Here is a 23,152-nt window from a genome sequence, read left to right as displayed (position 1 = left end):
TAAGGTTTCAGCTCAAGCCAGGCCCAGTGTCTCTCCCAGCTGCCTGTGGATCCAGATGCAGAACTCCCAGCTCCTTCTCCAGCACCATGTCCACCTGCATACTGCCATGTTTCCTGCTACGACAATAGTGGCCTAAACCCATGGACCTGCAAGCCAGCTCTAACTAAATGTCTTCCCTTATAAGAACTGGTGTGGCCATGGTGTTGTCTCTTCACAGCAACAAAACCCTAACTAAGACACACTCTCTCTCTTTGTTGAGACGGTGACTTGTTATTTAGCTAAGTTAGCCTTACCCTAGTAACCCTGCTGCCTCTGCCTTACAAATGACAGAATTATAGGTTATGTGTCACCAATCCCAAATTTTATATATATATATATATATATATATTTTTTTTTTTTTTTAAATGTGTATGCCATATGTGTATTGGTGCCGGTGGAGGCTATCAAATTCTCTGGAGCTGGAGTGACAGGTAGTTGTGAACTGCCTGATACAGTTGCTGAGCACAAAACTCAGGTCCTTTAAAAGAGCAGCAAGTCCTCTTAACCACAGAGCCAGTAACCTAAGTATTTGATTCTTTTGTTAGTTTGTTTTTTGAAACATGGTTTCTCTGTGTAGCATTGTAGACCAGGCTGGCCTCGAACTCACAGAGATCTGCCTGCCTCTGCCTCCCCAACTGCTGGAATTACAGGTGTGTGCCACTGTGCCCAGCTAACTATACAATTCTTTTTTTTTTTTTTTTTTTTTTTTGAGACGGGTTCCTCTGTGTAGCCTTGGCTGTCCTGGACTCACTTTGTAGGCTAGGCTGGCCTCGAACTTACAGCGATCTACCTGCTTCCTGAGTGCAGGGATTAAAGGCGTGTTCCACATACCCAGCTAAATATTCAATTCTTAACTTACCTTAATTTTAGGGTCTTCTTCCTGTTTCCTGGGTTTTGTCTGCAACAGAGGAGACAGAGCAGCCTGGGTTTGTGGGCACTGGAATCTGGGCCTGCTTCTAGGTTGTTGTTCTTCAAACTCTTGACTGAATCCTTCAGGAAGTGCATCTTAAAGCAAAATATGTCGGAGATAAATATGCATACGATATACCAACCACACACACACTTAAGCATACACATAAGCCCTGTCAAGAGTTAACTCCATTCACCCTTAGGTCAAGAAAAATCCCAGGTGAAACAGATTTAAACATCAAACTAGATGTGTGTGCCCTCGTCAGATGACAGCTAGCCCACTTCTAGCTACTATTTATTTTTCCTCACTAATTAAGCTCCTAAATCTTCTTTAAAAAGATATTGACCCTTCTCACTTGTTGGCTTTATGGCTGTATCCACCATCAATTACAAAGCTTTCTGTACTTCAGGTCCCCACCAAGGGATATAACCACAACCTTCTGCTGAGTTTTTATTTATGTAGGAGAGCCCTAATTTTTCACCAAAAATTCAGAAGGAGACATAGCCTGCCTTAGAAAAGGAAATGATTAATGACAATACTGTTACCATCTGAAAGGTTTAAGCAGAGCCAATCCAAGGCAGAATGAAGGTCACCTCCATACAAGAGTGTATTGGTCATAGCATCTTCAATATCCTTAGTCTTAAAGGAAAACGCTTGTAAAGCCATGTATAAATCCTATCAAAGAGAAATATAAGTTACATTTGGAGTGCTGGGAGGTAGCTCAGTGGGAGAGAATATTCTTAATGTGCTAAAAACTCTGGGCTCAATCTATAGCACCCCTAAAATGAGACAGAAAGAGAAAGGGAGGGAAACCCCACCTTAGAGTCAAAGTCAAATGTGCTCATTATATTAAGACTTTGGGAACTTTTTTTTTTTTTTTTTTTTTAGTTTTTTGAGACAGGATCTCGCTATTATATAGCCCTGGCTGGACTCAATGTATAGACCAAGCTGGTCTCAAACTCAGAGATCCACTTGCCCTTGACTCCCAAGTGCTGGGATTAAAGGCATGCACCACCACACCCAGCAGATTTATTAAAAACTTTATTCAGCCTTTTCTTAATTTTACACAGTCTTGCATTTAAATGTACTTCTACAGCAAGATATTTAAAGAGCTGAGCGGAACTGGTTTCAAATTCAGATTCTGCTTATTCTGAGACTTACTAATCAATAACTTTATGCTCTCACCTGCCATTTTCCAAGTCTCAAGTCTTTTCTTTGAAAAGATCAATTGCATCTGTCTTGTGGGACTGTCATGTCAGAACAAGTAAGTACAATGCAGGGCAGAGTGTAACATGCAGGCGCTTGCCAATGCAGCTTGGGAAGGCGCCTCCCAGTGTGTCACACTCCAGTGTGTGCACTTGTAGCAGAGCCATCCTCCCTGTGTGTGTGTGTGTCACACTCCAGTGTGTGCACTTGTAGCCGAGCCATCCTCCCTGTGTGTGTGTGTGTCACACTCCAGTGTGTGCACTTGTAGCCGAGCCATCCTCCCTGTGTGTGTGTGTGTCACACTCCAGTGTGTGCACTTGTAGCAGAGCCATCCTCCCTGTGTGTGTGTGTGTCACACTCCAGTGTGTGCACTTGTAGCAGAGCCATCCTCCCTGTGTGTGTGTGTGTCACACTCCAGTGTGTCACACTCCAGTGTGTGCACTTGTAGCAGAGTCATCCTCCCTGTGTGTGTGTGTGTCACACTCCAGTGTGTGCACTTGTAGCAGAGCCATCCTCCCTGTGTGTGTGTGTGTCACACTCCAGTGTGTGCACTTGTAGCCGAGCCATCCTGTGTGTGTGTGTCACACTCCAGTGTGTGCACTTGTAGCCGAGCCATCCTCCCTGTGTGTGTGTGTCACACTCCAGTGTGTGCACTTGTAGCAGAGTCATCCTCCCTGTGTGTGTGTGTCACACTCCAGTGTGTGCACTTGTAGCAGAGCCATCCTCCCTGTGTGTGTGTGTCACACTCCAGTGTGTGCACTTGTAGCCGAGCCATCTTCCCTGACTTGCAGTTAGAAACTACCTACACTTCAGAGCTGCCTCTGAATTGTCCCCAACAAATACACAAGATCCTAGATTTTATGCCCACCTCGGAAGGGAGGAAAAACAATGCTGCAGTTGCCAGCGTGGGCCACAGAGAGATCCTGATGCAAAGAAGAGACCGCCGGCGGCGATGGGACGTACCTGTAACTTTTTAGCAGAAAGTCTTCCGGAGATCATTCCCTTGTCATGATTTTGCTTTTTATGCTCATTGATCACACCAATAATTCTTTGCTCTAGTTTATTATTAATTACCACCTGTTGAGGTCAACAAAGTTTACAGTAATCAGAAACTAAACCATCAAACACTGTGTGCAAATCATACGGCTGTTTTATATTGCTCCTTGCTCCCAACCAGACCCAGCATTTTAGGTATAAGGAGATACAGTCATTAGCTTTCTTTTTGGAGTTACCATGTACTTGACCACATCCCACAACATACTTAAGGAAAAATGGGATATGGAAAAACATCACATAAAGCAAGGGGGGAAAGCCTCTTAGGCACATGCCTCAGATCACTCTCGGTTACCAAGCCCTGCCCTACGGCATTAGAAAACCCGGGACTCTGCCCAGCAGGCAGCTTCGCAGGCTGAACACTACAGGAAACAAGGACATGTCAACTTAAGGTAAAAACCACCTGTCAAGTAATAACTGGTTATATATTCTTTTGGCTCCCACTTTGTTTCCTATTTTTGCTACTAGCCATTTATCTTCTGTTTAGCGATTTTTAGCTGAAAAATACACAAGTGTTTTACCCCCCCCAAAAAAAAAAGAAAGAAAGAAAAGGAAAGAAAAAAGAAAAAGAAAAGCTTCCCTTTATTACTCCTTAACTAATGGTGTCTAGTGCGCTTAAACACATATGACAGGCATTTAGTGCAGTCTGGGAGAATACATAAACAGAAAGCTGTAATCCAGCATGGCCATGCTCTAAAAAGACACATTAAATGCTAATATCACCACCAAGAACTTAACTTGTAAATTATGAAGGACGCCATGCAGGCTGAAGGAACCCTTATCTAGAATTTCCTTGATTTCTCACACACTCTCAACACGTGTTTGAGCTAGGGCATCGTTTATAAAAATTTTAAATATCCCATAATTTTCTTTTTACTTGAAAACCTAACTTTAAAAGAAATGTATTAATTTATTTGTGTTTGGGTATGTGGTGTATGTGCGGGTGCCCACAGAGGCCAGAAGCAGCACTGGAGTTCCCAGGCTGGTGTCAGCTGCTTGATGTAAGTGCTTGAAAAACAAACTGGGTCCTCTGCAAGAGCAGTAAGTGCTCTTAATTGCTGACAAATCTCTGTGCTTTTCTTTAATGAGAATATTTCCAGAAATGAAGCAAAACCTTGCTTACTCACTTTTAAAATAGATTTGTCCAGATTTGCAGAACCACCGGAATCATTTGCAGAATTGAAACTATAAATTTTAGGACCTGTGTATAATAGAAAACAAATAGGGAGTTTAACGATTGATAGTCCTTCCACCATCTTCGTTTTCCTCTAGAGGTTGCGAAATAGTAAATCTGACTTTAACTCTTTCCCCTCACTTTCCCAAAGAGCTCAAGCCCTCAAAAATATTTTACCAATTAGCACTCTTCAAGGGAACTAGTTTTTCATGTGCGTTGCGGTCCAGTATCTATCTTCTTGGGGAAGGGTTGGAGAACTCTGCACGGGCCGCTGTCCTCCGCAGGGCAGGCCGAGAGGTCTCCCATGGCTGCGAGCATCGTCACATTTCCTAATCAGGTGTTCTTATTCCTTTTTATTTGTTTGTTTTTGAGATAGGGTTTCTCTGTGTAGCCCTGGCCATTCTAGAACTTGCTCCATAGACCAGGCTGGCCTGGAACGCAGAGATCCACCTGCCTCTGCCTCACAGTGCTGGGATTAAGGGCGCGCGACACCACTGGGCTCAGATGTTTACTCTTGACACCTAGCTGAGACTTCTTGGGGGGGGGTTCTAGAAGATGATCAAGTCTGATAATAAAATACTTTCCCTCCAACGGGATGCTGAATGAAAAGATAGGTGGGAGAGAAGTCATCGTTCAGCTTGACCTCAAGCCAGGATTGCTGTGCTAGCTTCTAAGGGTGGTCACACAAGTCACCATACACTTGTCGCCTGCACAGGAGGGAAATCAGTGTCAAAGGCTCTAAGTCTAAACTCAAGGTATGAGGGTCCTCTCAGGGAATCAAGCCATAATCCATCCTCTTTCTTTCTTTATTTCTTTATTTCTTTATTTATTGTTTTTTTTGAGACAGGGTTTCTCTGTGTAGCCTCGGCTGTCCTGGACTCTTAGACCAGGCTGGCCTCGAACTCACAGCCATCCACCTACCTTTGCCTCCTGAGTGCTGGGAAATCCATCCTATTTTGAAACTGAGAACTTGATACATGTATTCAATGAAATGTGGCCACATACTTACCCTTCCCTCCTCCAGCTCCCCTGTATCTCTCCGACCATGCTACCCTCTTGCTGTTTTGATAGCCCTCTGTGGTCGTTTGAAATGAGGACTGTTCACCTATCTGAACGCTTGTTTCCCAGGTGGTGGTGCTATTTGAGGAAGCTTTAGAACCTTTAAGATGTGGCCCCTTGCTGGAAGAAGAGCGCATCTGTGGGTGAGCTGCGAGGCCTCATCGTCTCACTCCTCATCCTGTTCTTTCTCTTCACTTCTCATCTTGATGAGAATATGAACTGCCAGCTTCCGGCTCCTGCCTCCATACTGCCCCCACCTGTGGCCATGTCCCCCCCCCCCCATGATGCCAGCGTGCACACGGAGGCGAGGGACAACCTGCAGGAGCTAGTTCTCCCCTTAACAGTTCACTTTGTAGTTCAGGTGGCCTTGAGCTTGTAAGCCTCCTCCTGCCTGAGCCTTCGGAGTAGCAGGAATCACCGGCTTCCACCAACAGGCCTGCCTAATGACTCCTTTACCCTTAAAAATTGTTGAAGATTCAGGTTTTTTTAAAAACATGGATTATAACTATTGATTTATCACAGTACAAATTAAAAAGTAGTTTTTATTCATTAGTCATTGAAAATAAGACTGTTAATGTAAAACAAAACTTTAGTAAAATAGATTTTCCAAAACAAACAAACAAAATTGTATTTTCCATTTTTGACAATCTCTTTGTTCTTGGTGCTGTGGCCTGGATACACGTGACTGTTGGAGTGCATTGTGGGAAGGTGTGTCTCTGTATACTTCTCTGTTAATTCTGTACCAGCAGGGAACTATGACCATCACCAGTCTCATAAATACTGGCTCTTTCCTCACCCGACTAAGGCAATCCAGACTGACTGGCTTTAATAACGATCTGACAGCCAATACCTAGGCAGGAAGGGGAGGGCAGAACTTCAGGGCAGAGAAAGGGACCCTGGGAGGAGAAATCAGAGGGGGGGGATTCGCTGGCAGACACCAGAGAGGGAGACCAGGCCATGGCGGACGCAGTGCCCTGCTGGGCTGGGGCAGGGTTAGAACAGCTGGGTCTGCCCAGCAGAAACCTGAGCTTTATAGTATTAACAAGCCTCTGTATCATTATTTTACTGCTGGTAGATCTCAGATAGTCCCATTATACGTGTGTAACGAAGCTCACACACTTGGAATTTTAATTTGCTTGTGCAGCCAAGACAAACTATTAAACACTACTGGGTAAAGCCAGGCAGTGGTGGTGCATGCCTTTAATCCCAGCACTCGGGGAGGCAGAGGCAGATGGATGTTCAATCGAGGCCAGCCTGGTCTACAGAGTGAGTTCCAGGACAGCCAGGGCTACACAGAGAAAAATCTAAGCTAAACAAACAAGGCCCCCCCCTCCCCAATCTACTTCTGGGTGGTTTACTCAAGGGAAATTTATTTCTCACAGTCAAGAGTTCAGTAACCACAGCTTAAGGTGCCACTGGATAGGCTTTATTCTGGGGTCTCTTTTCTTCTGTTATGTAGGTGTGGTCATCACCTTGCTGTATGCTCACATCTTTTTTTCTGTGTACTTCTCTAGAGAACGGTTGTGCTCCCAGGAGGCCTTCTTATGAGGAAACTAATTGTACTGAATAGATCCTACCCTCTCAACATCATTGGCCATAATCACTTCCTTAGAGGCCTTAACTCAAATACAGCTGCCCTAGGGGCTAGAGGAATTTTAATCCAGCAACATGGCTGCTCTGATCACATGCAAAGACCATCTAAGTCTGTGTGATCTGGCTGGAATGCAGACACGCCCTTAGTACACACCTTCAATCCCAAACAATGGGGTAAAGTTAGTTTGTAGAAGGAAGCATCCATGTTTGAAAATTGTTGTAGGGTATTTGATTACACTGTGAAGCCCAAGATTGTGTACTGGAAAAACCTGTTTTTAGTTGTGGTGGTGGGGCTCAGCCCTAACACACACCTTTAATCCAAGAGCTTTCTGTTTATTGTAAACAGGATTAAATAAAGTCACCCAGGTTAAGAGGTGGAGCAGGTAACCAGTGGACCCAGAACCCAAGGCAGTGAACATAGGAAAAACCATAGAGAGTGAGAGGCAGTTAGGAGGACAGATAGAGAAGCAGGAAGGAGGGACATTCATTCACCATGTGTGGTGGCGCACGCCTTTAATCCCAGCACTCGGGAGGACAGAGGCAGGAGGATCTCTGTGAGTTCGAGGCCAGCCTGGTCTACAAAGAGAGAGTTCAGGACAGCCAGAGCTGTTACACAGAGAAACTCTGTCTCAAAACAAAACAAAACAAAAACAACAATAAAAAGGAGGGACATTCAGTTTGAAGGGTTTTAGACAGCGTGGAGAAGGAAGGAAAACAGCCTTTTTTCCTTCTGGGATGTTGGTTGAGAAGGAAGGTCAACTGGGGCTTTCTCTGTCTCTTTAGGGTCTCACCCCAGCATACGGCTCCCAGTCTGGTAAAACTGAACATTTGAGATTTTGTTTAAAAATGGCAGAAAGTGATAGCTAATTGAGAGGCAAAGTGACAAATCAAAGAAAGATTTGACAGAATGGGATGTGCCCAACTCTCATGAGAATAGAGAGGAAAGAGAGGCCACTAAAGAGAGAGCCCCAGAGACAGGAGAGGAGGCAGTTTTACCAAGACAGTTTTACAAAGACAGGATGAAGACAGCAAGCCAGAGAATGAGAAGGAGCCAGAAGATTAGAACAGACTGCTAGAGTTTGTTTGAGGCCAAACAGAGCAATTCAGTCAGAAGCTGAGAGAAGACAGTTTAAATCAGTCGTCTTGGAGAGGAGTTTGAGCCAGAACAGCTGAGTTGAACCAGACAGCCACAGTTTAGACAGAACAAGAAAGGGTGAGCTTATTCAGCAGTAAGTCTCAGAGGCTGAAAACTCTCTAGGCCTAGGTTAGATTGTATGGAGGCTAAGCTTCCAGGACAAGGCCTGGGTTAGCAGACAAGGCAGCGAGCCTCCGAGAGGACAATTACATCTGGTGGATAAAAGATGCTGATGTAATAACATGCGTCATGTAGACTCTAGAACATTCTCCATACAACTCATGAGAAAGCAAAAGGCAAACGCCAGCATAGGACTCTCACAGCAACAGTGTTAGCTTCAGAGCTGCTGCCAGAAGTTTCAGGAGTTCCTTGGAACTCTGAGCACACTTCTGAGAGCCACTGCTTTATAGCAACAAAATACTACTAAGTTTACTTGTTTTAGAAGCGTTAAAATAAAGAATGAATTGTAAAAGAGCTGGAGAGCTGGCTCAGGGGTTAGAAGCTGGGAGCATGGTGCACTCCTGTAGCCTCAGCACTCAGGAAGCTCTCAAGTGCAAGGCCAGCCTGAGCAACAGTATGGCCTTGCCTCAAAACAAACACACGAATGAACAAATGACCAAGCCAACACTGAGAAAGAAAGCTGATGTACCCTCAGGGTTGACATGCTAGGTTCCTTCCCAAACTCTGTTGGTGTGGGTTTGTTTGAATTTAGTCAAACAGGAAGCAAGTTCCCATTAGTCTCCTCCAACTGTTTCACCTACAACTTTCACTTAGCTTACTTCCTCGAGGGCAGCTTTCACTTCAGACTTCCAGTGTAAATAAGAAAAGGGCTGAGTTCCTGGAAAACTGTCACGTGACTCAACAAATCCTGCGGTGAGACTCACAAGGAGGAGCCAGGGAGGCAGATGAGTGTGTTTTCACGCTCAACAGTGTTCTGAGGCACGGAAACAGTGAGATCTTACCACGGAGACACCCCCAGTTCAACCAAGGCCCTTCATTTTCAAACTCAGCCCAATACATAGCCAAGTCCTGACACAGTGCAAAGTGCAGTTATGAGAGCTCAAAGCTTTTTAATGATGCCTTGTTATATCTATCAATGAGGACTGACAAGTCTTAGGTTCTCTTCTCCTCGGCTTCCCTAAGACGGCTCTAATTTTCTTTAGTTCTTTAAATTTTTTTCCTTACAGCAGAAAAAAAAATCACCTTGGCACATATATGTTGTAAGCCATATGTTAAAGTCTGAGAAAACAGCAAACATTTGCCTTCCCACTTACACAGATTTTTTAATTAGTAAATGGTGGTCTTGCAGTCTTTGGGATGCTTATTCTGCCCAGAAACTCACGTGGCAGGATAGAAAAATGCTTTTGTTATAAGAGGTCATTTGAATTATATTGGTCTGCTTTCAAAAGGAAGACTACAAGGACTTTAAAGCCACTTTCTGAAATATTAGACATTCCCAAAATTCAAACTAGGTGTTAACACAAAAAGCAAGCATCCTATGCACAGAACGTGTGGCGACCTTTAGGCAGCCCAAACCCCCCCCCCCCATCAGAGCAGGTTACACACAAGGCCGGCGGCTATACACAGCAAAGTTAACCACCACACACTGCACTGTAGTTCGAGGCTGTTGCTCAAAGTGAGAGTGTTCCACTGGAAAGTACAAGTACCAAGATGTTACAGAGTATATGGAGCAAGTCTGAAACGGCTCACAGTCAGTCACTGCCTTTCTAAGACATGGAGAGAGAAGCCAACAGCACAGGTGAGGATTGAATCCTTCCTGTTTCAAGTGACATCATCCACATTTTGTTCTATCAGGAACCATGGGACTTTTCTGCTACTATGAATACTTTCAGCATCTTAAAGCTTTTATAATTGAATGGCAGTAAATTTGTTTACGATGATTTAGCTGCACATTTGGAATAGCTGGTTATGTAACAACTGCATAGTAATAAAAAAAGGATTAAAAACATTTTTTCTTCTTGTATTTGTGTGTGCGTATGTGTGTGTGTGTGTGTGTGAGAGAGAGAGAGAGAGAGAGAGAGAGAGACAGACAGACAGACAGACAGACAGAGAGAGCAGTCAGCAGAAGGCAGAAGAGAACTTCCAAGGGCCAATTCTCTCTCTACATGGGTCCCAGGACCAGACTCCGGAGACTGAGGTCATCAGGCTACCTGGCTGGCACTTTAAAATGCAGAGCCATCTTGCTCCCCACCCTCACACCCCAACTCTTGATCCAGTTTTTCCATTTGACAGTTCTTTCTCTCCTCTCCTGTCTGCTGTCAATTTTCAGAATGTCAAGCTATCAGCTTCTTACATGTTTTTAATCTGTTCTTCAGGAAAAAGTGAAGGTGTCGGGAGAAAGTAGCTATTTAAACTTGCTAAATTAGTAACTCTATTTAAAATTCTATGTCAACAGTCATGGAATAAAGTTGGTTCCCATTCGTTTGCCAAGTGAAGATGCTTAAGGTTTATGGCCGCTACTTTCCTCATCAACTGCCACAGGTGGTAGAAGTTACTAGAAATCTAATCGGAAGTGAGGGCGTTAGTTTGCAGCATCTCTAAGACAAAAGTATTATAAAGTCCAAATTTATACTTAAAAGGTCATGCAACAGTATACCACATAACCGGCTCTCAACACACACACACACACACACACACACACACACACACACACACACACACACACACTTGATTAACAAAGAAACCAACCAGAATCACTTCCGTACTGTCTAATACTGCTTTGAGCCTGTTCCTCTTATATTGTATTGTTTTTACAGCCGACAATGATGCTGATGCCTCCTTATCATTTGAGCTTGCTCTGACTTCCTTTGGATCAGCCAAGGGATCCAAACAGAGACTACGGTGGGGGAAAAACTCCAGTATCTACCCTCATGGGGCTCATATTCTAGGGCAGTAATTTAATAAGCAACTAATTACCAGAATCAGCCAGGAACAGAAAGTAGAATGCTAAGAGAGAATGTGAAGAATGGCAATCCGAGTGGTTAGGACCTGTGGGGAAGTGTCCAGAAGCCAGCACTTTGGCCCTAATCATCAAGTGGCGCACATCTATAATCCCGGCACTCGGGAGGCAGAGGCAGGAGGATCTCTGCGAGTTTGAGGCCAGCCTGGTCTACAAAGTGAGCTGAGGACAACCAAGGCTACACAGAGAAACCCTATCTTGGAAAAACAAAACAAAACAAAAAACCCCCAAACAAACAAACAAACAAAGCAAAGCCTCGCAGTTAAGAGTCTCCTCACTAACCCTACTCCCAGCCCTCACTTTGCACTGAACTCTGTCCAGTCCCTTCTTCCTAAGCTCCTGCCTCATTCGAACCCTCCCCTTGGCATTCCTGCCACACAGCCATCCCATCCCTACCACATCTGTGGTGTGTGGGGTGCGGGGGCTTTGAGCTTCTAGTTCCCTCCGCCTCAATATTGTCTCCAGTAATGCTAATAACTTGCTTCATCTCAGCTTAAATATTGTATATGGAAGGCCACCCTATTCCAAACCAAAACACGAGTTCCATTATATTCATTTTTTACCAAGTCACTATTTTCTGTCTTTTACCAAATGTTATGTTTGGTAAATTGTGCCAATTTGGAAGAACGCCCCTGTTTGTTTATTTTATTTTTTCAAGACAGGGTTTCTCTGTGTAGCCTTGGCTGTCCTGAAACTCTGTAGACCTGGCTGGCCTTGAAATCAGAGATACGCCTGTCTCTGCCTCCCAAGTGCTGGTCTTAAAGGTGTGTGCCACCAGGCCTGGAGTCCAAGATCTTCCCCCACCCCCCAGACAGAGCAGACAGGGTTTCTCTGTGTAGCCTTAGCTATTCTGGACTCACTTTGAAGACCAGGCTGGCCTCAAACTCACAGAGATCCTCCTGCCTTTGCCTCCTGAGTGTTCGGAGCAAAGGCGTGCGCCACCACCGAGCCTCAAACTCTTTCTTTCTTTCTTTTTTTTTTTTTTTTTTTTTTTTTTGGTTTTTCGAGACAGGGTCTCTCTGTGTTAGCCTTGGCTGTCCTGGACTCACTTTGTAGACCAGGCTGGCCTCGAACTCACAGCGATCCGCCTGCCTCTGCCTCCCAAGTGCTGGGATTAAAGGCGTGCGCCACCACGCCCGGCTTTCAAACTCTTTCTTAACTCAAGACCTTTGGAATGTTAGTTCTACTATGCTTTACAGTGTTAACTTCTGGACAGCCTCAAACTTCAGTTCACCTGCCACTTTTTCATGATTTCTCACCATTAGAGAGAGAGGGAGGGAGGGAGGGAGGGAGGGAGAGAGAGAGGGAGAGAGAGAGGGAGAGAGAAAGAGGGAGGGAGAGAGAGAGGGAGAGGGAGAGAGAGAGAGAGAGAGAGAGAGAGAGAGAGAGAGAGAGAGAGAGAGAGACACAGGAAATATACCTTGGTAAGCTCTTCTCCCGGGCTTTTCTTTGTAGAGCTTAACATCTATAAAGCAATGCTTGTCTGTGAGATTAGTAAATTAGATTCCTGAGATGCCCTGGGGGCAATGTTTCCATTTTGCCAGTCTCATTCCCACCAGTCAGATACTTGGTAAGTGTTTACTATATATAAACACATATGTTTTAAGTATTTGTTGACAGAACACACACACACACACAAACTATAAGCAAACAGAACAAAACTGCATGTAATTTTGATTTTTTTTTAAACTAGCCTTAATAGTGGCAGGAACTAGTCACTTTCAAGTTATCAAAGCGATCTTCAGGGTTAGCAAAAACGCAAGGCCGTGGGAAGGAGCACAAGACGTTTACAGCAAGTTAATGCAGGGCCCAATGTGTAAAGTGCTGCTATTCTCAGGAAATTCTGACTTCTCTAGAACAGACAAGCACGCTGCGTGGATGAAGAAGAAGACATGAAGACCGGACAGAAAATAGAGCCGGCATCAGAACAGAAGCGCTTCCCTACTTAACTCCCCTCTGCATTGGCGGAGTAGCTGTTCTGACAGCTCACAGTGGATTCCTGCTGAACCACAGCAGGTGCCATTACTTTGTTCCCAGAAAAATAAGGGTGAGCTAGAGAGGCGACGTCATGCTGTCACAGAGTTACTTTCAATAACTTTAATGGCCAAAGGCCCTTAGAGCGATCTACAAGGCCACGCCACCGGCAGCTAGCAGCTCAGGTGTGGAAGACGACCAGCTTGCATCTCATCAGCACGGCTCCTGCCATTCTTTGGGGGACAAGGAGCAGGATCTGAGGGCGGAAGGTTGGACACTGGGCCAGGGACGTACCTTGCTTGACTCGGGGCTCCCGGGCGCTGGGGGGTACGGCGGGCGCCGGCCTGGCCACGGGCTTCTTGCTCTGGGCTTCCCCAACAGCTCCGGCCTCCGCACTTCGGGCTCTGGAAGCAGACACCGCAGCCCGCACCGCCGCAGCTCCAGGCGCCTTGTGTTTCTTGTTTTTGCCTCCCATGTTTCAGCTGCAGCAGAGTATTCTTCCAGATCCCGATCCCGGCTGCTACACCGCAGAAGCCCGAGAGGTCTTCACGTTAGCCGGCTCCCACGCCTCCACCCAGCCTCCTCCATCCGGGCTCCTGCGCTGAGGCTCCGGCTCCATTGGTCCGTTTCAAGAGACTCCGCCTCTTGGCTCCCGGGAACTAGCGGCGTGCCGGGTGTCGTGCGCCGCTTGTCGCTAGGTTTCTAGTCACTGAGCTGCCCGACTCGCAGCCCTCGAAAAAGACAAGAAGGGACGAAATCCAGACTAAAAAGAGAAAGGTTACGCAAGTCTTACGGCTCGCTCATTTTTGGTTCCTGTGGGCCACCGTAGAGCCTCCTTTTGGCGTCACTGTAGGTGCGACCGCTGGGCCTCTTGGGTAGGAGGGAGATTTGGTCTCAGAGCTCCGAAAGATGGCGGACGCTTTCGGGGACGAGCTTTTCAGCGTTTTCGAGGATGATTCGACAGGGACCAAGAAAGACAAAGAAAAGGAGAAAGAGAAATGGAAGGGACCACCAGGGTCCGCAGACAAGGCCGGGTAAGGAAGACTTCCGAGTTGTGTGGTCGTCCCCCCCCCCCCCCCCGTCTTTGGTACCAGTGACGGGAACACGGCTCAGACGAGGGCACAGGAAGTGTGTGTGTGTGTGTTGTGTGGAGGCGGGAGGCGGGGAGGGGGACAGCGTCGGTGTCGGGGAGCCCGGCGTGGCTGTTCCCGCGTGGCCGCAGGCAGCGCGAGTTTGTGCCGCCGCCGCGCTGCCTTAGGCCACGCGTGTTGACTGCAGCCCAAACCTCGCAGCCGCGGGAAGGTTTCTCCCCCCCGCGGGGTGTGTGTCACCCGCAAGACGTCGCACGTAGTCTTTAAGAAGTTAGGAACTAGTTGAGCCGAGGGTGAAGACGTGTGGGAAAGAGTTTTTAAACCACGGAGGCAGATAGCTACAGAAGGAAGAGTTCTGATCTCCCAAGTTGTAGGTTTAAAAAAAAAAAATCGGATTCAGGAGCTTGCAGTGTGAGTTAGGCAAGCCTCGAACTCGCTATCCTTTAAGTTTGCCTAGTGCTGGAATTACTGGAGTGCCCACAACACTCAGTCAAACTAGTTTTCTCTCCCATAAAGTGGAGGGCCATTAGCCTTTCACACCTGAGGGTTGCTTGAGCCCGATATTACATTAGCAGTTGCGAAGTATTGTGTTTTTTAAAAAATATATTACTTCTTTCTGCATCCCTTACCTGGCATCTAGCCATAAAAAATTAAAAAAAAAAAAAAAAGAATCATTCCCTTGGGGCTGAGGAGATGGCCAGCAGACAAGAGTGCTTTCTGTGCAAGAGTGAGCACGTAATTTCTGCTCCCCGGTACCCACATAAAAGTTGGGCACAGTTACGTGAGCGCCTGTAACCCCAGCACTATAGGGCGCAGAGACAGGACTTGCTGGAGCCCTAACCTAGCCTCCGAGCTGTTTAAGTGAGAAACCCTGTCTGTCTCAAGGGAATAATTAATGCAGGAGGCACCACGCAAATAAGACCCCCGTCCCCCGCAAAAATGCCCTTCTTATTGTCAAAGTTAGCTGCAGTCTTCAACTTGATAATTTGACCAGCTTAGCCTAGGGGCAAGCCTTTGGAGCGTTTTTCTTCACTGCTAATTTATGTGGGAGGGATGGCAGGTGGGCCCGCGCTGTCTGAGGAAGGCAGCTGAACAAGGCGCATTTCTCTGTGGTCTCCAGGCTCCTGCTGGGCCTTCCTGGATGACAGGTTGTAAACACGGAAACCGAAATAAGCCCCTTCCGAGTTGGTTCTGGTCACTGTTTTATTACAGCAACAAAAACCACATTAGGACTTCTGTCAGCTGTTCAGTTTTACCTTGAGGTACAGTTCATGAAGCTTGGCTGCCTATCAGTTTGTTTGTTGTTTTTTGTACTTAGAGGCATGTTTGTTCTTAGAGCCAAGCCTGCCTCTGCCTGCTGTACTCAAAGGTGTGCACCACCACACCTGAGTGCTTATAGGTGTTAAGGAAGCGAGTTGTGCACACCTCCCTCACCCTCTGTCCTGTGAAGGTTACCACAATCAGCGGAACTGTTTGCACCTGCTCTGTAGAACGTTCTCCTCTCCAGCCCTCCCCACTTAGACAACACAGCCTCCATCCTTGTGGAACAGTTTATATTTTCTAGAATTTGCTTAAATGTAACATTTAAAATTTGTTTCAGTGTGGGGCAGTGGTGGCACACGCCTTTAATCCCAGCACTCAGGAGGCAGGGGCAGGTGGATCACTGTGAGTTTGAGGCCAGCCTGGTCTACAAAGCAAGTCCAGGATAGCCAAGGCTTCACAGAGAAACCCTGTTTTGAAAAACCAAAAACCAACCCCCCCCAAAAAATTTGTTTCAGTACAGTCTATGTTTTTACTCAGTATATTTGCTGTTTATTCATATAACATGTCAAGAGTTCTGTTTTGTCTTTTGGGTTTTTTTGTTTGTTTTGTGTGTGGGGGGGGTTGTTTTGTTTTTGGTTTTTTAGACAGGGTTTCTCTGTGTACCCTTGGCTGTCCTTAACTCATTCTGTAGACCAGGCTGGCCTTGAACTCACAGTGATCTGCCTGCCTCTGCCTCCTGAGTGCTTGGATTACTGGCTTGTGCCACCACACCTGGCTAACAGTTTTCTTTTTATTGCTGAGAATTATATTTAGGGATGTATTTTACCTTTTAATTATTATATTGTTTCCAATTTTAATTTTTTTAAATATTTATTTTGGGTGTGAGGTAGACACATCTATGCCACAGTATACATGAGGCCAGAAGCCAGCTTTTATTTTTATTTATTTTTATTTATTTATTTTTAAAGATTTATTTATTGGGGGCTGGAGAGATGGCTCAGAGGTTTAGTGCATTGGCTGCTCTTCCAGAGGTCCTGAGTTCAATTCCCAGCAACCACATGGTAGCTCACAACCATCTATAATAAGATCTGATGCCCTCCTCTGGCCTGCAGTCTCACATGCAGGCAGAATACTGTATAAATAATAAATAAATCTTTAAAAACAACAACAACAACAACAAAAAAGATTTATTTATTTATTAAGTATACAGTGTTTTGCTTGCACACTCGAAGAGGGCACCAGATGAACTTTCTGGCACACTATGTAGATGAACTTCTGGCACGTTGTCTAGTCCTTCTGTCTTCACTGTAGGAATGTTGGAATTGCAGATGTAAATCCCCACATGTGGTTTGTTTTGTTTTGTTTTTTAAACATTGGAAGAGGGACTGTGAAACTCAGGTCTTCAGGCTTGTGTGGAATGTGCTCTGCTGAGCATTTTTGTTATTTTGCTCTTTGAACAGTAGTAAACCAGTGAGAGCTCTCCAACCTGGCTCTTGTGAATTTATTCTATTCATAAGATTGATTTACTTTATGCGTATGAATGTTTTATCTGCATGCACGCATGCATGTGCACCGGGTGTATGTGCACCTGTGTGTACCTATTGGAGTTCTGGACCTGGAGTTAGCAGTGACCGAGCCCCTCTTGTGAGTTGTTATGGAGACCTCGTCAGTCTCTGTATCTCGAATGTTTCCTGGTGTAATGTGGTCTAGATTCACTGTCCTAGAGCTGGGGCAGATCTAAACAGTCGCTGTTTCTTATAACGGCATGTGTTATTTAGTGCTTAAGGTGCCCATCGCTATTTGATGCCATTGCTTTTAGGTCTTTCAGTAGTAATTGCTTAGGGAATCCTTCTTTGAAAAAATACAATCTATACACTACTGATGTAATTAACACAGGATTTTAAACAACTTCAATTATAATTTTTTTTGCTCTAAATGACCCTTTGTAATTACATAATAGTCTTATTTGACATGTAATAGTTTAAATACAAGAGTACTGACTGGTACCTGTAATCCCAGCACTTGAGGCTTGAGGCTGCACTGTGGCACCTGTCTCAAGAAACTGGAAAAAGGAGGCTAGGAAAATGGCTCAGTTGGAAAATTGCATGCCATGTTAGCATGAGGAGCTGAGTTCGAATCCTTAGGATCTTGGAAGTAGATAGCAGAGCAGTGTGTGTCAGTAGTGGCAGCACTGGGGAGGTGGAGACAAGAGGACCCCTGCCTTGCTGCCAGTCTGACGGAATCAAGCTCAGTTTCGCCAAGGCTCTTTGTTGAAGGTAGAAGGTGATTTGAGGAAAACATAGGTTGTTGGCTTGTAGCTTCCACAGACACACCTGCATGTGCGCCCTTGGATGTGTGAACACTTAAACACACAGAGCTATGTCAAGTAATATGTAGTAGTCTTACTGCCATTTCAAAGAGAATTAATAAAATAAAAGTTTGCTTTTATACTTAGTAAGAGGAAATATTAATCATATAATTATAGCCGCCCTAGATTCCAGGCATGCATGTGGTACACATACGTACATTCAAGCAAAACAAACATTCACAAAAATAAATTTAAAAAAAATGAAAAAGAAGGGGTTGGAGAGATGGCTCAGATGTTAAGAGTGTCGTCTGCTCTTCCAAAGATCCTGACTTCAATTCCCAGCAACCACATGGTGGCTCACAGCCATCTATAGTGAGATCTGGCGCCCTCTTCTGGCCTGCAGGTGTATGTGCAGACAGAGCACTCATACATATAAAATTAATATATAAATCTATTTTTTAAAAAAGAAAACAAAATTTCATTTAGGGCTGGTAAAGTGGCTCAGCAGGGACAGGTATGTGTGCCACTAGGCCTGATTGTCCTGGGGCCCATTCCTAGGAATCCACATAGCGGAAGGACTTGTGAAGACTGTACCTTTAACTCCACATGCATGTGCCCCCACCTCAAAACAAGTAAACAAGTACAGAAAGAGATGCTTGTGCTTCTCCAGTATTTTAGATATATGCTTTTTCAGATAAATGGTCTTTTAACTGTCTTCTGCATTTGTTTTTTTCCCTTTTTTTAATGATACTTTTTAATTAAATTCTTAATTTGTGGGGAGCTCACTTATTTCTTTACATTTTAGTGATTATATATCCTGTAACAATAGCAGAAGATAAATTTCTCATTTCATCTTATAGAAACTATCCATCTATTTATTTAATTTTTTATTTATAAGACTGTTTCTACTGGTCTGGCTGGCCTAGTACTCACAGAGATGTGCCTGTGAGTACTGGGATCAAAGGCGTGTGTGTGGCTCCGGGCCTCACTGCTTAGTTAAGTGTGTCGTACACTAGAACTTGATGTGTATGGGTGTTTGCTTTGATGTATGTCTGTGTACCTCCTCCCTGCCTGGTGCCCTCAGAAGCCAGAGTGTGGCCCCGGGTCCCCTGGGACTGGAGCTACAGAGCTGTGAGCTGTCATGTGGGTGCTAGGAAGTGAACCTGGGTCCTCTGGAACGGCAGCTAGTGTTGCTCTAACAGCTGAGTCGGCTCTCCAGCCCTATTCTATTCATTTTTGGCCATTGCAGCTAAATTTAAATTTTGTGTGGAGTTGATTTTTCTGTAGGGTAGAAGTTAGACTGAGTTCATTACAGATACTTAAGCTAAGAAGCATCATTAGTGTCGCTACTTGGATTTTTGGTTTCTTTTGTTCGACATTTTTGTTTTTGAGCTTTTCAAAACAGGGTCTCATTGTGCAGCCTGGCTGCCCTTGAATTTACATCCTCCTACCTCAGCTGCCTGAGGCTTGTGTTTTCTGTGTACCTGTACAATGCCTGGCTTCAAATCCAGCCATACAATTTATTTCCTTCCAGATAGTGGTGTTATACTATTAAATATTAAAGAAAGCTGTAAACAGTCTCCATGTAAATGTCTGCTATTCTGAGGAACAATGACTCTAATGAAATATTTGTTGCTATTTCTTTTTTTAAAAAGATTTATTTATTTATTTATTATGTATACAATGTTCTGCCTGCATGTACACCGGCATGCCAGAAGACTGCAGCAGATCACATAGATGGTTGTGAGCCACCATGTGGTCTCTGGGAATTGAACTCAGGACCTTTGGAAGAGCAGCCAGTGTTCTTAACCTCTGAGCCATCTTTCTAGCCCTTGTTACTATTTCTTATAATGGGAATTTTAGAATCTTAAAGCAACCCTTCCGAGAAAATAGGAAATATGTAAGGATAATATTCAGCTTTACTCGTTATAAAGGTAGAGTATTCTGAGGGTTGCCCCGCTTTGACTTGTGAAGGTCATTTATTTAAAAGATGACTTTGCTTTGCTAAATATATATGATATATTAAATAATATGGGGTTGCTTTAAAGTTAGAACTGATACTATGAAACTTACTCTGAACTGTTTGCTTTTTCAGGAAACGACTGGATGCCAAATTACAATCAGAATCAGCCAGTGCTGGGAAAAACAAGAGAGAGGTAGATGTTGAAGGGACAGAGGAACCTATTTTTGGCAAGAAGCCCAGGCTAGAAGACTCAATTAATGAAGACTTAAGGTAATATTTGCATAGTCAAAAAGTTAGTTACTCTTAATTTGACAGAAGCATGGCATTTTAAAAATAGTGTTATTTTATAAGCTTGAAAATACAGAACACCTTCTTAAATATGGTGAATTAGAAAATAAATGATTCATCCTTTGATATTTTGGAATCCAATTTTTGGAAAAACATTTGATGACTTGTTTTTTTAAGAGTGAAAGGGTGAAAGGATGGCCGCCTCTTAGTGGGATCTCATGATGACGAGATGTGAGAAATTAGAATAGGTAGGCTGTTCACAGCCACGCGTTAGTGCCATGGTTGTGATGGCTGCGATGTTCACGCTGCTTTGGATGAGGGAGACTCGTGGTGTCTTTGACTATGGGTCTCTCATATTTAGGTTTCTCAAAATTTTAAAGCTGGAACTTTTACTCCTGATACTATTATTTTTGGTTGACCTGGTTGCCACTGCAGTAATGCTGTATATTTTTTTTCCAAAACTAGTTTAGGCTATTAAAGCTACTAAATTATCTACTATAAATGGTGATACAGGTGTCCCTGAAAATTGTGAGATGGTGCCAAATGAGGAGGTTGCAAAATAATAATTTTACTTTAAAATTTTTTACCTATTGTTAAAACTTTTGGATTTTTACCAAAAATATATTTATTGTCTTAAATATCACAAATTTAATATGTACTAGTGAGCCTAGAAGAGAAATACATAGTTTGATTTATTTATAGTTTTGGCCTCTTAGAAGTCAGAGGGCCTCGATGAGCATAGAATAGAATTTTGATTAATATCTCTGTAAATTCTAGCAACATTTATATTAGTTTAGTTTATAACTTCTCTTGTATAGTAGGTTTTGAATGAGCTTTGGGTTTTGAAGTAGTGACAGTGCTTTGAAGAAGTAGTAGTTTTTATCCAAAATAGTGGAGCTAAGCTGATGTTTGTTGAATAATCCACGTAGCAGTCTGTTATATATTTAAAACAAAAGATGATATTAGCACTTTGGAGTTTTCAGCTCATTTAAGTCGTAGTGACTTCTCTGAATATTTATAAAAGATAAAATAGTTTGGATTTACAGTACTATAACTGGGCAGTGTCATTTTGTTTCACAGTGCAGATAGGAGGCTTGTGATCTAGTTATTGAAAATAATTCATGTTGTTTTAAAACCTTCTTAAGCTTGGCGGACCTGATGCCCAAAGTCAAGGTACAGTCAGTGGAGACCGTTGAAGGCTGCACACACGAGGTAAGTGCAAGCAGTCTACAGTTGTGGTTTTCTGTAGTGTGCTGCTGGTGTGGTGGTCAGCAGGCTGGTCAGCGCTGAAAGCCTGCAGTCAGGCGTTTCTGTGGGGTGCGTGTAATGTGGTGGGAGAGCTGTAGCTCTGTGAAGAGGCCTTGGGTTCAAACACTAGCCCAGCATTTCTCCAAACTGTAATCTTGGGTAAATTTTCTAACCTCTTTGAACATCGTCTATTTAATTTGTAAATTACAACAAGATTTGCCTCCATAGGATAGCTGTAAACATCATACATTCTTACAATAGGGAATTACCCAGCACAGAGGTAGTGTTGAGGACTTGATTATTCTCCTGCTCTTAAGTTACCAGCACTGTGTGTGCAGGTTACATGCTGCTTCGTGTCACGCCCCAGTGACTAGTAAATTACTGCTAGATAGTGATAACTGGTGGCTTGTAGAGTCTATTTAGAAGTGAAAATGTGTACACGTAGGCTCTAGTGTATTTATACATTTAATTTTATTCTACTAAGCCTTTTACCATTACTGTGAAACTGTATCATCAGGCTGGACCTGCAAGATAGCTCAGTGGATAAAAGACCTTGACACGGAAACTAGACAATCTGAGTGCAGTCCCTGGACCCAGGGTGGCAGGAGAGCTGACCACTGCACTGCCCTGAGGCACGTGTGCCTTCCTATGATAATAAATAAAATAGTAAAAGTATCCTTGCCAGGTAGTCGTGGTGGCGCACACGGTTAATCCCAGCTCTTGGCAGGCAGAGGCAGGTAAATCTCTGAGTTTGGGGCCAGCCTACTCCACAGAGCAAGCTCCAGGACAGCCAGGAACCTTGTCTGGAAAACCAAACCAAACCAACCAACCAACCAAACAAACAAACAAACAAAAAAGTCTGTTAAATGAGTGGAGAAGTTCCAGATTAATAAGAATGGCAGTTGGTGTGGATTTAGAACCTTACCTGTTTAAAAGTTGTTTTACTGTTTAAAGTCTCTTTTTTGAGAAATGGTACCATGTTTGTGAGATATAATGGCCAATTAATAAGTTCAGCACTTTAGACCCTGTCCATAATGCCCTGTCTCAAAACAACAAATACCCGCTCCCCCCCCCCCCCAAAAAAAAAACAACCCACCACCACCACACCAATGTAGAGCCTGCTCTGAAGCAGTCAGAAGCTCTTTCACTGCTCCAGGGCTACCTTTTCTGCCATACCCACCCCACCCCCGGTTTCTGTCAGGTTCTCTTCATATACCTTGTTTCTTTCTTCTTGGAGTTGCTGGGCATGTCAAGCTCGCAGGTCCTGATGGTAAGCCTACAGCAGCCCGCCTGTTCTTAGGTCCACGGAGAGGACTGCCTGTGCCATGGAAACAGCCATTGCTCTGACTGTGTTCTCAGCTGTATCTTATCTCATCTCTACAGAACTTTGGTCAATACGTTTTTCTCTGTGTGTCATAGAGCCTTCTTCACACTTGACACTTCCTGTTAGTGCATAAGCATTGAAAAGAGTTTGTAGGTTGCTTTTCAGGCGCTACGTTGTTTGTCTTTTATGTTGTAGTTCTTTATTCAATGCATATGTTTTCAGTGCCAAGTAAAACCATCATAGCGTTGTTGGAGTGCTCTGCTTAAAGAACCCGGTCAGCTTTCCTAACCTTTCTTCCACGTTGAGGGCTTCTCTGTCTCTCTGACATTGCTCTGGCACAGATCACCAGTGGCTACACTTCTTGACATTCTGCTGCTGTTCTTGACTCCTTAGTGTGTGTGCGTGTGTGTGTCTGTGTGTGTATGTGCCTGTGTGTGTCTGTTTTGTGTGCCTCTGTGTGTGTGTGTGTCTGTGTCTGTGTGTGCCTGTGTCTGTGTGCCTGTGTGTGTGTGTGTGCGTGCCTGTGTCTGTGTGCCTGTGTGTG

The 23,152-nt window shown here is 44.3% G+C and overlaps 2 protein-coding genes across 2 annotated transcripts in view; one reads left to right on the top strand and one right to left on the bottom strand.

The window, feature by feature from the left end:
• Nucleotides 1–13,598, bottom strand: part of DHX29 (DExH-box helicase 29) — a gene marked incomplete at its 5' end in the record, with an annotated part of 49,535 nt that extends 35,937 nt beyond the window's left edge. The window contains 5 exons of the mRNA XM_084801024.1: nucleotides 899–1,044; nucleotides 1,495–1,624; nucleotides 3,119–3,232; nucleotides 4,336–4,409; nucleotides 13,418–13,598. Coding sequence (XP_084657150.1) covers nucleotides 899–1,044; nucleotides 1,495–1,624; nucleotides 3,119–3,232; nucleotides 4,336–4,409; nucleotides 13,418–13,598 — 645 coding nt within the window. The remainder of the gene's footprint in view (nucleotides 1–898; nucleotides 1,045–1,494; nucleotides 1,625–3,118; nucleotides 3,233–4,335; nucleotides 4,410–13,417) is intronic.
• Nucleotides 13,599–14,022: 424 nt separating this feature from the next.
• Nucleotides 14,023–23,152, top strand: part of MTREX (Mtr4 exosome RNA helicase) — a 70,182-nt gene continuing 61,052 nt past the window's right edge. The window contains exons 1-3 of the mRNA XM_084801025.1: nucleotides 14,023–14,157; nucleotides 19,881–20,018; nucleotides 21,182–21,248. Of these exons, the coding sequence (XP_084657151.1) occupies nucleotides 14,033–14,157; nucleotides 19,881–20,018; nucleotides 21,182–21,248 (330 nt within the window). The 5' untranslated portion in view covers nucleotides 14,023–14,032. The remainder of the gene's footprint in view (nucleotides 14,158–19,880; nucleotides 20,019–21,181; nucleotides 21,249–23,152) is intronic.

Source organism: Acomys minous (genome assembly GCF_964271855.1).
Source record: "Acomys minous genome assembly, chromosome: 11".
NCBI lineage: Eukaryota > Metazoa > Chordata > Mammalia > Rodentia > Muridae > Acomys > Acomys minous.
Note: the sequence above shows the minus strand (reverse complement) of the source record. Positions and strands in the feature narration are given on the sequence as shown.